Raw genomic sequence first — 12194 nt, 5'->3', positions numbered from 1 at the left:
ATTTCTCTCCGTTTCCCCCCTGTTGTCTGCTATCTGTGTCCACTCACTGTGTGTTCTTCTGCATCTGCTTGTATTATCAAGTGGCACTGGGAAACTGTGTCTCTTTTTGTTGCATCATCTTGCTGTGTCAGCTCTGTGTGTGTGCAGTGTCACTCCTGGGCAGGCTGCGCTTTTCTTGCAAGGGTGGCTGTCCTTGTGAGGCACACTCCTTGTGCATGGGGCTCCCCTCTGCGGGGGTGCCTCTGCGTGGCACGGCACTCCTTGTGTGTGACAGCACGGCGCGTGGGCCAGCTAACCACACAGATCAGGAGGCCCTGGGAATAGAATCCTGGACCCTCCATATGGTAGGCAGATGGTCTATCAGTTGAGCCACGTCTACTTCTCTAATTCTCTTTTGTGACTGAATAATATTCCATTGTGTTTATATACCACATTTTATCTGGCCATCTGTTGATGGACACTTGGGTGACTTCTACCTTTTGGCTCTATAGTTTTGACTGTTTTAACAGAAATTAAATGACAATGGCTTAAATAATGAGGAAGTTTCTCTTTTCTCTCACAGCAGTCTCCAACTCCTAGGTGGAACAAGGTGGGTGAGCCTGTGAGGTCACCCTGATTCCCAGGGTCCTTCTGTCTCACTGCTTCTGCATCCCTAGTTTAAGCCTCATGCCCCTGGTGGAGGATGGCTCACCTCACTCTGTCTATATTCCAGGACAAGCAAAGGCGGAATGGAGAAGTTGGAGAGCAGCCTCCTTCATTTGAAAGCCACACATCATTTATGCTCCTTCCACTTGGCCAGAGCTTAGTCATGTGGTTATATCTGGCTGCAAGAGAAGTCAGAGAACACAGTCTTAACTGAATGACTGTGTTATTACAAGGAAAGGGAAGGTTTACTGTGGCAACCTGTCAGATCCCCTGAGATGTTCATAAGCATAACCTCTGGAATGGCCTCCTGACTCACTTCAAAATTTCCTAGCCATAAAAACTCTTTTGTGTTTAATATTTTCCCTTCTTGGTCAAGGTCTTTTTCCAAACGCATCACTAGTTGGTGCTTGGTAATAGTCCCTCAGCACCAGGGAGGCTCATTCCTAGGAGTTATGTCTCTTGCTGGGAGGGAAGGCAGTGAGCTTACATACTTAGTTCGGTTTATGGATCTGGGGGCACAGGTACCTTTGCCTGCCTTGAAGGATACTGTAAGAACTTTAACCCAGGCCTGCTTGGCTCCAAAATCTGCACTTTTGACTCGTACTATTCTGTCTGGATCTATGCTAGTGTGGTCCATCAAGCAGTAGCAGCAGTCAGGGGCTTGTCAGAAAAGGAGACTCATGGACTCCCCCTCCTCTGACCTGCTGAATCAGAGTGTGATATGCCAAGATCTCCTGGGAATCCCAGGTGAAGCAGGTGTTACTTACTGGTCTGCAGAATTGAATAGCAAGTGTCTAGGTGAGCATTTCTCAAGCTTTCAGGTGTACACACATACCCTAGGGATATTTTTTTAATTTTTAAAATTTTTCTAAAATATATTTAGATTACGTAAATGTTACATAAAAAATGCCCCCATATGCCCTTCTCCCCACACTGCCCACATTTACCCCTGCTAACAACATTCTTCATTAGTGTGGTACATTCATTGCAATCGATGAACATATTTTGGAGCATTGCCACTAAGCATGGATTATAGTTTACAATGTTGTTTACACTCCCTACCACACCATTCTGTAGATTATGGCAGGATATATATAATGGCCTGTATCTGTCATTGCAATGTCATTCAGGACAATTCCCAAGTCTTCAAAATGCCCCTACTTGTTTTCCCTCTAGCTGACCTCAGAACCTCCAGTAGTCACTGCCTCCATATCAATGATATAAATTCTTCCACTCTTAGATTCACAATGAGTCTATGGTAGAATACCTGGAGATCTTTTGAAATTGCAGAGAAGAGTGGGTGTTGCTCAGTGGTTGAGCGCCTGCTTTGCATGTATGCAGTCCTGGGTTCAATCCCTGGTACTTCCTTAAAAATTAATTAAAATATACAGATGCTGATTCAGTAGACCTGGGGCAGGGCCTGAGATTTTACGTTTCTGTCAGACTCTCACATGATGCTAACACTGCTGGTCCTTGGATGACACTGCGAGTAGCAAGTGTTGATGATCTTCAACTTCCTTGTTTAAGGACCTCAGCTGTCCTTGCTCTCAAAGGCTGGGTCCCTTTGAAGGCCCACTCTGGAGTTTTAACCTTGCCCAAATTCTCCCTTCCAGGTGTGAACGAATGTTCAGATAGCACTGTATGCCCAGCTTATGCGACCTGCACCAACACTTTTGAGAGTTACTTCTGCACTTGTAAAGAAGGCTTCCTGTCCAGCAATGGACAAAGGAACTTCAGAGGCCCAGGGGTGGAATGTAAAGGTGAGTTCATAGCCCCTCAAAAACTCCCAGCATTTGGTCGGAAAAGCAGGTGGAATCTGCTGGTAGCAGGGTTTTTTTCTTAAGAGTTTTATTTTGAGATAATTTCAAACTTACAAACTTATAGGACAGTTGCAAAATAATATAAAATCATAAAGGAAACTTCTCAATACTGCTCCCTCCAGATATCCTTATCCATCAATTTTAACATTTTGCCACTCTTGCTCTATCTATCTATCTATCTATCTATCTATCTATCTATCTATCTATCTATCTATCTATCTATCTATCTATCTGTCTGTCTATCTATATATATGTCTGTCTATTTAATCTGTCATCTAGTTATTTATCTATCAAGCTATCCATCTATCAATCCATTTATCCTATCTTTTATCAATTTTCTATCTATCTAGCTATTATCTATCATCTCTATCATCTATCTAGCCATTTAATCTGTCATCTTGCTTTATCTATTAATCTATCCATCTGTTAGTCCATCTATCCTGTCTTTCTATCAATTGTTTATCTATCTATCTATCTATCTATCTATCTATCTATCTATCTATCTATCTATCTATCTATCTATCTATCTATCTATCTATCTATCTCTCTATCTATCTGTCTGCCTGTCTGTCTAATCCATCATCATCATATTTGTACACAGACATAATTTTATTCTTTTATTTCTGAGCATGAAAATGATTCCTGGTCACTGCAAAAAAAATTCCAATGATTAAAGAATAACATTAGGATGAAAACAAAAATAAAATTCATGCTATATGTCACTATCTAGAAATAACCACTGACTTAATTTGGGGAACTTTCTTCCAGTCACCTCTCAATGAGGATAATAAGAACGTGGAACATTAATTGAGTGCCAGATCCTGTGCTAGGTCTTTAGATGCATTTCTTTTTTTTTTTTTGATTCTATGATCTCTTTATTTACTATTTTTTAAAATATTACATTAAAAATATAGCATTTTCACATTTAACTTGAATATAGGCATTGGCATTATCTCCATTGGACAGATGAGAAAACTGAGGCTTGGAGAGATGAAATGGCTTGCTCAAGGTCACACCGCTGAGCTGGACTTTAAACGCAGGCAGGTCTTTCTGACTCTGACAGCAGGTCTCTCACACATGTCACCTCTTTAGTATATTTTAATTGTGAGGCATTGGGAGAAATTTAGTTAATCTCTCTAAACCTCAAAGTTTTCATCTGTTAAATGGTTGTAGAAGGGTACTGACATCAAAGACAGTTGGGAGGATTCAATGTCAAAATGAATGCAGCATGCTAGACACATGGGCAGTCTCAAGAGCTACTATTAAGATAAATAATAGAAATTAAAATAATTCCTAGAATGAATTAAGTTCTTTGTCTGTATCTAAATTTAAATACTCCTCTTGCTGGTAAAGACCCAGTTATGTCTATGAATGAGACTGGGAGTAGCAAACATTTTGGTCAAAGGCCAGATAGTAGCTATTTGGGGTTTGTGGGCTGATGATTTCAACACTGCCATTGTAGTTTGAAATCAACCATAGATGATATGTAACTGAATGGATATGTATGTGTTCCAATAAGACTTTATTTTTAAAAATAGATGGCAGGCTGAATTTGGCCCAGAATTTCAAAAACATGGATTTGGTCCATGAATTTTGACAACCTTTGGATAAAAGAATTCATTTCTATTGTGGTGATGAAAGAGTAGCACATCTTTCATCTTTAAAAAAATTTAATGTTAAAACAATTTTTAAGCATTCATGTCAGTGGTATTTAATTAATTTCACTACATTGTGCTACCATCACCACCATCCACTACCAAGACTTCTTCATCACTCCAAACAGAAACTCTGTATCCATGAAGCATTAAGTAACCTCCCATTCCCTTCTCACTTCAGGCTCTGGTAACCTCTAATCTATCTTATGTCTCCATTAAGTTGCTTATTTTATTAATATATATTTCATATAGCTTGAATCATGCAATGTATTAGTTAGCCAAAAGGGTGCTGATGCAAAATACCAGAAATCGGTTGGTTTTTATAAAGATTATTTATGTAGGGTAAGAGCTTACAGATGCCAGGCCATAAAGCATAAGTTACTTCCCTCACCAAAGTCTATTTTTGTGTATTGGATCAAGATGGCTGCTGATGTCTGCAAGGGTTCAGGCTTCCTGGGTTCCTCTTTTCCTGGGACTTGCTTCTCTTTCCTCTGTGTGCTTACTTCCTGGGGCTCCAGCTTAAGGTTTCAGCATCAAACTCCAACATCAAAACTTCAACATCAAAAAACCTTCAACTCTGTCCTTTGCCATGCCTTTTATCTGTGAGTCTAATATAATCTCATATGCCTAGAGAAAAAGACCAGTTTAAAAACATAATCCAATATTTCTTTTGGGAATTCATCAATAATATCGAGCTGCTACATGCAATATTTGTCCTTTTGCATACGGCTTATCTCACTCAACATAATCTCTTCAAGATTCATCCATGCTGTCACATGCATCAGAACCTCACTTCTTTCTATAGCTGAATAATACTCCATTTATATGTATATTGCATTTTGATTATCCACTCATCTGCTGATAGACTCCTTCATCTTTGAACTTTAGTTCATGGGTTATTCCATGAGCTCAGTACTCTGGTGGAGACTTGGTTTTAAACTTTTATTTTTAAAGAAGCTTTAGATTATGTAAATGTTACATTGAAAACAGGAGATTCCCATATAACCCACCTTCTACCCCTCCCACATTTTCCCCCATTAACACCATCTTTCATTATTGTGGTACATTTGTTACAATTGATGAATATATATTGAAGTTTTGCTATTAACTGTGGTCTGTAGTTTACATTACGGTTTACACTTTGCACCACACAATTTATAGTTTTTGATAAAATGCATAATGGCCTGTATCTGCCATTGCAATGTAGTTCAGAACAATTCCAGCGTCCCCCAAATGCCTCTTGTTATACCTATTCTTACCTCTCTCTCCCCTGAGAACCTCTGATAATCACTGACTTTATGTCAATGTTACAAGTTCTTCCATTGCTAGAATAATCAGTCTACTTTAGTCCATAGTTGCATTTCCCCCTTTATGTTTATTCATTCCTCAATTTTGAGGATTTTGGGATGGCGATGCCCACACTGCTTCCAACTGAGAGGGGGCTTAAATCCCATGGGGCAGATGAATGGAACTGTCTTGCTTGCAGTTGTAGATACTCTTTGTGTTTTGGAATGGGCATTGTCCATCGTCATCCTTTTGTTAGTTGTTCTGGACAAGTCTGATAAATTGGAGAGTCGGGGCTGGCTGCAACTCTACTAAGATTCAGGACTCAACCAGCACATGAACAGTCAGAAGAGTTAAGTCTCTGGGACACATATTTAATGGGTATAGTTATAAATATAGGTTCAAATAAAAGGGGTTAAGAACCATGTGAAGGAAAATTATAAATGAGTCTAACTCCAATACATTGGGGGATAGGTTGTCTTTAATTTAATTTAACTTACTTTACTTTACTTTAATTTAATTTTAATTTATTCCCCACCCCCTTGCACCCGCACTCACTGTCTGCTTTCTGTGTCCATTTGCTGCATGTTCTTCTGTGTCTGCTTGTCTTCTCTTCTCATCTTCTCTTTAGGAGGCACTGGGAAGTGATTCTGGAACCTCTGATGTGGGAGAGAGGCATCCAATCAATTGAGCAACCTCAGCAACCTGGTTTTTGTTGTGTCTCCCATTGTCTTTCCTCTGTGTCTTTTTGTTGTGTCACCTTGTTGTGTCAGCTCACAAAGTGGGCCAGCTCACTTCCACTAGAAAGCCCCAGGAACTGAACCCAGGACCCCCCATATGGTAGATGGGACCTCAATCACTTGAGCCACATCTGCTTCCTGATAGGACATATATTCCAAGGAAAGGCCCACTGAGAGGGTGCTGAATTCCAGGAGTTGCCTGTGCTGCCTATAGTGTCCAGATGTCTCTAGAGCCCTCAGAAGCCACCCTGCTTGAGGCACTGTTTACTGTGCACACTCAGTCAGATCCTCCTGAGATGTGCATGAGTATAACCTCTACATTGATGTTCCAACTCACTTTGAAATCTCTTAGCTATAAAAATTCATTTGTATTTAATGTTTTCCCCTTTGGCCAAGATCTTTTTTCCAAATGCATTGCTAACTGACACTGGGTAACACTCCTTTGGTGCCAGGAAGGTTCATTCCTGGAAATCATGTCCCACAACAGGGGAAAAGTAGTATATTTATATGCTGAGTTTGGCTTAGATGGAGGCCACATTTGAGCAACAAGGAGGCTTTCAGGAGGTAACTCTTGGGCAATATATATTACTAGGCTACATTCCAATTTCTGAAGAACAAGGTTCATAAGTACAAGCATCTATATCAAGGGCCTGGCATATTGATCTGTCCTCTTTTGCTAGGCACTGTCCTTGAACTCTAGGGATCCTTGCCACTCCGTTAGAGAAGGTAGCAGGACTCTCCAGGATGGGAAATCAATATTCTTTTGGTTATTGTATGGGTCTCCACCCATCGAGACAATATCCATTGAACACTTGACCACATTTATATTCCATAGAGGCATGCCCCAGGTGCACTTACTCCACACATCCCCATACCACTGATACTCCACACCAGTGATCCTCCCCTGCCACAGTTGCAACTCTTCTGCAATCCAAAACCTCCCTCAAAACAAAGCCAAATAAAAAATACAAGTAATAAAAATAAAACATTAAAAAATTAAAAAGTAATTTGTTGCATAGTTTCCTTCATCACTGTATGATCTGTTATCATTTATATACAGTGACAATTTCTTCTGTATGCTCTGTATGTTCCCCAGTGTCTTTTTTTTTCACTTTATTTTCAAAGAAATATTATGTTACAAAAAAGTCAAATAGAAAACAAAGGAGATTTTCATATACCCCACCCTCTTCCCCTCTCACATTTTCTCCTATTAATAACATCTTACATGAGTAAGGTACATTTGTTACAATTGATGAATAATTATTGAAGCATTGCCACTAACCGTGGTCAATGGCTTATATTATAGTTTCCATTCTGCACTGTAAACTTTTACAGATTCTAACAAAATGCAAAATGGCCTGTATCAATCATTGCAAGTCGGGCAGAACAATTCCAATGCCCTAAAAATGCTCCATGCGCCACCCATTCTTCCCTTCCACTCCCCTCGGAACCAACGGTAACCACTAAGTTGCAATTTTTGAAGAATAACTTCATAGATACATGAATTAATTTTGAGGGCTTGACATATTGGTCTGTCTCCTTTTATTATGCACTCTCTGTGTTCTGAAGAGACTCTTACCCCTCTATTTGAGAACATAGAACGACTCCCCAACATGGGAGTTTAATATTTTCTTGTTTATTGTGTGGGTCTCCACCCACTGAGATAACACCCTATGACAAGAAAGAACACTTTCATTTTCCACAGAAGCATGCCTGAAGTGTGCCTTTCCCACATCCCCCTACCCCTGATGCCCTGCATTAGTGACCTTCCCCTGCCATATTTGCTAAAAGGACGTTCCCACCATGGTAGTTTTAACCACAGACCTACAAATCCTCTGACTTCAACTGTTATTTCCTCCAGCCCTCCTCCCAGTTCCATGAACAGTCCAACCCAGCCCCCTCACCCTGGGCACACTCACAGTCCAGCGCCGTCGACCCCACTCACATCCCCGCAACACTATCACCTCCACCCACTGCCAAATTTTATCATAGACTTTGCCCATGTTGAGCACTGACTCACCATGCTCTACTCCCTCCCTGTCTTCTGATAACCCATCTTCTAGACTCTAGCTCTATGAGTCTGCTCAATTTGCTTAGGTCATATTGTGAGGTCATGCAATATTTGTTCTTTAGTGAATGGCTTGCTTCACTCAACATAATGTCTTCAAAATTCATCCATGTTGGCTCATGTGTCAATACTTCCTTCTTACTGCTGAGTAATATTCCACTGTATGTATATTACACAATTTGCTTATCCATTTATCTGTTGATGGACACTTGAATTAATTCCAATTTTTGGTCATAGTGTTATGAACATTGGCATACCTATATCTTTTTGTGTCACTGCTTCCAGTCCTTTGAGTATATACCCAGCAGCGGGATTGATGGATCATATGGCAGTTCTATAGTTAGCTTCCTGAGGAACTGCTGAACTGTCCTCCACAGTGACTGCACCATTCTACATTCCCACCAGCAGTGGATGAGGGTTCCCATTCCTCCACATCCTCTCCAACACTTGCAGTTCTGTTTTTTTTTTTTTTAATAGTCGGCAGTCTAATGGTGTAAGATGATACCTCTTTGTAGTGTTTTTTTTTTTTTTTTTTTAGGTACCAGGAGATTAACCTAGGACCTCCTATGTGGGAAGCAGGTGCTTAACCGCTGAGATACACCCACTCCCCAATGAGAGTAGGATTTTCCGTTTGTTTGTTTGCTTGCTTTTAGGAGATGCCAGGGATTGAACCTGGGCCCTAGCACATAGGAAACAGGTGCTCAACCACTTGAACTACATATGCTCTCTCATTCTCATTACAGTTTTGATTTGCATTTCCCAAATAGCTGTGATGTTGAGCATCTTTCCATGTGTTTTTTTAGCCATTTGTATTCCATCTTTGGAAAAGTGTCTATTTGAATCTCTTGCCTAATTATAAAATGGGTTATTTGTCTTTATTTTCTCGATGTAGAATTTCTTTATATATGCTGGATATTAGGGCTTTGTTTTTTAATTTGTGGAGGTGAGGTTAACACTCCCATCTAGAAAATGATAGATACTACAGAAGTACACGCATGTCTTTAAATTCCCTTTCTCCTGCCCCCCATATGGTGCCTCTCAATAAATATTGAGTATTTTAATAATTTTTGCTAAATGAAGGAAGAAATGCATTATATTCTTTTTTTAAAATTTTATTTTATTTATTCATTTAAAAAAAATACTACATTAAAAAAATATGAGGTCCCCATTCACCCCCACCGCCCCGACCCCACCACTCTCCCCACAGTAACACTCTCCCCCATCATCATGAGACATCCATTGCATCTGGTGAGTACATCTCTGGGAATTGTTGCACCCCATGGCCAGTGGTCCACACCATAGCTCACATTCTCCCACGTTCCATCCAGTGGGCCATGGGAGGACATATAAGCGTTATATTCTTAATGTCAACCCATACTTGATCATTCTGCTATTGGCAGACACCTAGGTTGTTTCTAATCTTTTACTACTCTAGACAAAGATGGAGTGAACATCCCCACACATGTATCTTTATGCAGAGGGGCAGCTCCAGACTCCTTTCTAGAAAAGAGAGTAACAGTCTGTTGGGAGCTAAAGGATACTCACTTTGAAGTTGCATTTGCATGATCAAGTGCATGGCACATTTATTTGAGGTGGCTTGGCAGAACAGGGCTAAAGAAGATTTGGAGAGATTCACCCTTGGTTCCATGACTACACAACCCTATGGGTAATGGGAAGCATAAATTCCTAGTGGTAGTTTTGCATGGCATTCTAGTTACTTATTGCTGGCAAACTGAATAGGTTAAAACAACAGCAGTTGTCTATTTTGCTCAGATGATTCTGCAGTATGAGGTGGCATTGGTGAGATGGTCTTCTTTGCTCCACAAAGGGTTAGTGAAGTTGACTCATTTGGGGGCTAGTGCATCTACCTTGAAGAAGGCTCACTCCAATGGCTGTCCAGTTTGTGCTAGCTGTTGGTTTTCTGCTCCATCAGGGAGATGTGGTTTCCCTCCAGCTGGACAGCTGGACAATTTCCCTCCAGCTTGGGCTTTCTTGCAGCTTGGAGGCTAGTTTCTAAGAGTATGCATCTCTTGAGAACAAGGTGGGAGTATATTGTATTTTTATGACGTAGCATCACTTTCACTATAATCTCAAGCTTGCTTAGATTATTCAAGAGGAGGGAACGCACACCCGACCGTCACCTTGTAAGAGGAGCCTATGGAATGGAATATTTGGAAAATACGTTCTGCTACACAGGATGAGGCAAATCTGTGACCCTGACTCTTTCTCTGTACAGATGTAGACGAATGTTCTCAACATCCCCCACGTTGTGGTCCTAACTCGGTCTGCACCAACCTGCAGGGGAGATACAAGTGCAGCTGTTTGCGTGGTTTCTCTTCTCCAACTGGAAATGACTGGATCTCAGGAAAGCCAGGTCGTTTTGCCTGTTCAGGTAATTATCTCAGACAGGGGGTCTCTGGTGCACACCTCCCTTTGGGTTGGCTAAACGTGTTGCCTGCTCACCGTCCTCTGCTGTTCCTTAGATGTCAATGAGTGCATCCTCAGTGGGGTCTGCCCTGAGCATTCTGACTGTGCTAACTCCGTGGGAAGCTATAGTTGCACCTGCCAAGCTGGATTCGTCTCCAAGAACTCTATCTGTGAAGGTATAGAGGAACTCTTCTTCATGATTCACCTGACTAAATAATTAAGAACCTCCTCATTTGACCATGATATGAGGTAGAGATTATGATTCTCATTTTAGGCATGAGGAAACTGAGGCTTAGAGTGCTGAAGTGACTTGCTGAAAGATACACAGCTAATTAGTGGAAGATCTAGGATGTGAATTCCTATTAAGGACCTACTATGACTCAAACAGAAGGTCAGCCTGTACTTGAGAGAACAGGGAGTTCTTGTCCCTAGAGTGATTCTCTGGCGGGACATTTGTAATATCTGCAGATGTGTTTGGTTGTTACAACAGGGGACAGAAAACTGGCTACAGGCACCTAGTGGGTAGAGGCCAGGGAAGCTGTTAAACACTCTATAATGCACAGGACAGCCCTTCAAGGCTAAGAATTATCTGCCCCCATATGTCAATAGTGCCAAGGGTGAGAAAATCTGCTGTAGAGAGAACTTCAGAACTTCTTCCTGGAGGTATTTGAATTAAGACTTTATTCTTTATCAAGAGTTATTCTTTGGTTGTGTCATGATGATGGGAACGAGTGTTGTTGGGGGGGGGAGAGGGGGGGTGGGGGGGATGGGGTTGAATGGGACCTCACATATATATTTTTAATGTAATATTATTACAAAGTCAATAAAAAATAAAAAAATTAAAAAAAAAAAAAGAGTTATTCTTTATCTTCCTTCCCCTTTCATGTCAAATTAGTCATCAAGTCTTGGGGAATTTACCTTCTAAATATCTCTTTTTTATTTAAAAATTTTTTTATTGTCTTTTTTTAAAAGATACATAGATGACACAAAATGTTACATTAAAAAATATAAGAGGCTCCCATATACCCCCCTACCCCCCCCCACTCCTCCCACATCAACAACCTCTTTGATTACTGTGCCACATTCATTGCATTTGATGAATACATTTTGGAACATTGCAATACCACATGGATTATAGTTTATGTTGTAGTTCACACTCTCCCCCAGTCCATTCAGTGGGTTATGGCAGGATATATAATGTCCTGCATCTGTCCCGGCAATACCATTCAAGACAACACCAAGTCCTGAAAATGCCCCTGTATCACACCCCTTCTTTCCTCTCCCTGCCCTCAGCAACTATGGTGGCCACTTTCTCCACATCAATGCTACAATTTCTTCCATTACTAGTCACAAGGGATTCCACCTTTTGATGGAGGATACAAAGTCACATTGCAACCAATCTGTATGAAAGCTGTGTGTACAGGGAGGGGCGAAGGACTGTGGCCATTCTTGAAATCTATGGCAATGACATTTTGAACCTATTTAGCACCCTTCCGTTTATATGCCATTGGCCAGAATTTATTCTCATGGCCATACCTCACTGCAAGAGAGGCTG

At 40.8% G+C, this 12194-nt stretch overlaps 1 protein-coding gene across 1 annotated transcript in view; it reads left to right on the top strand.

Moving 5' to 3' along the window:
- LOC101417758 (adhesion G protein-coupled receptor E1) overlaps positions 1–12194 on the top strand; it is a 105154-nt gene that overhangs the window by 15908 nt on the left and 77052 nt on the right. The window contains exons 3-5 of the mRNA XM_004447627.4: positions 2259–2405; positions 10449–10604; positions 10696–10815. Of these exons, the coding sequence (XP_004447684.1) occupies positions 2259–2405; positions 10449–10604; positions 10696–10815 (423 nt within the window). The remainder of the gene's footprint in view (positions 1–2258; positions 2406–10448; positions 10605–10695; positions 10816–12194) is intronic.

Source organism: Dasypus novemcinctus, chromosome 19 (assembly GCF_030445035.2).
Source record: "Dasypus novemcinctus isolate mDasNov1 chromosome 19, mDasNov1.1.hap2, whole genome shotgun sequence".
NCBI classification, from domain to species: Eukaryota; Metazoa; Chordata; class Mammalia; order Cingulata; family Dasypodidae; genus Dasypus; species Dasypus novemcinctus.
Note: the sequence above shows the minus strand (reverse complement) of the source record. Positions and strands in the feature narration are given on the sequence as shown.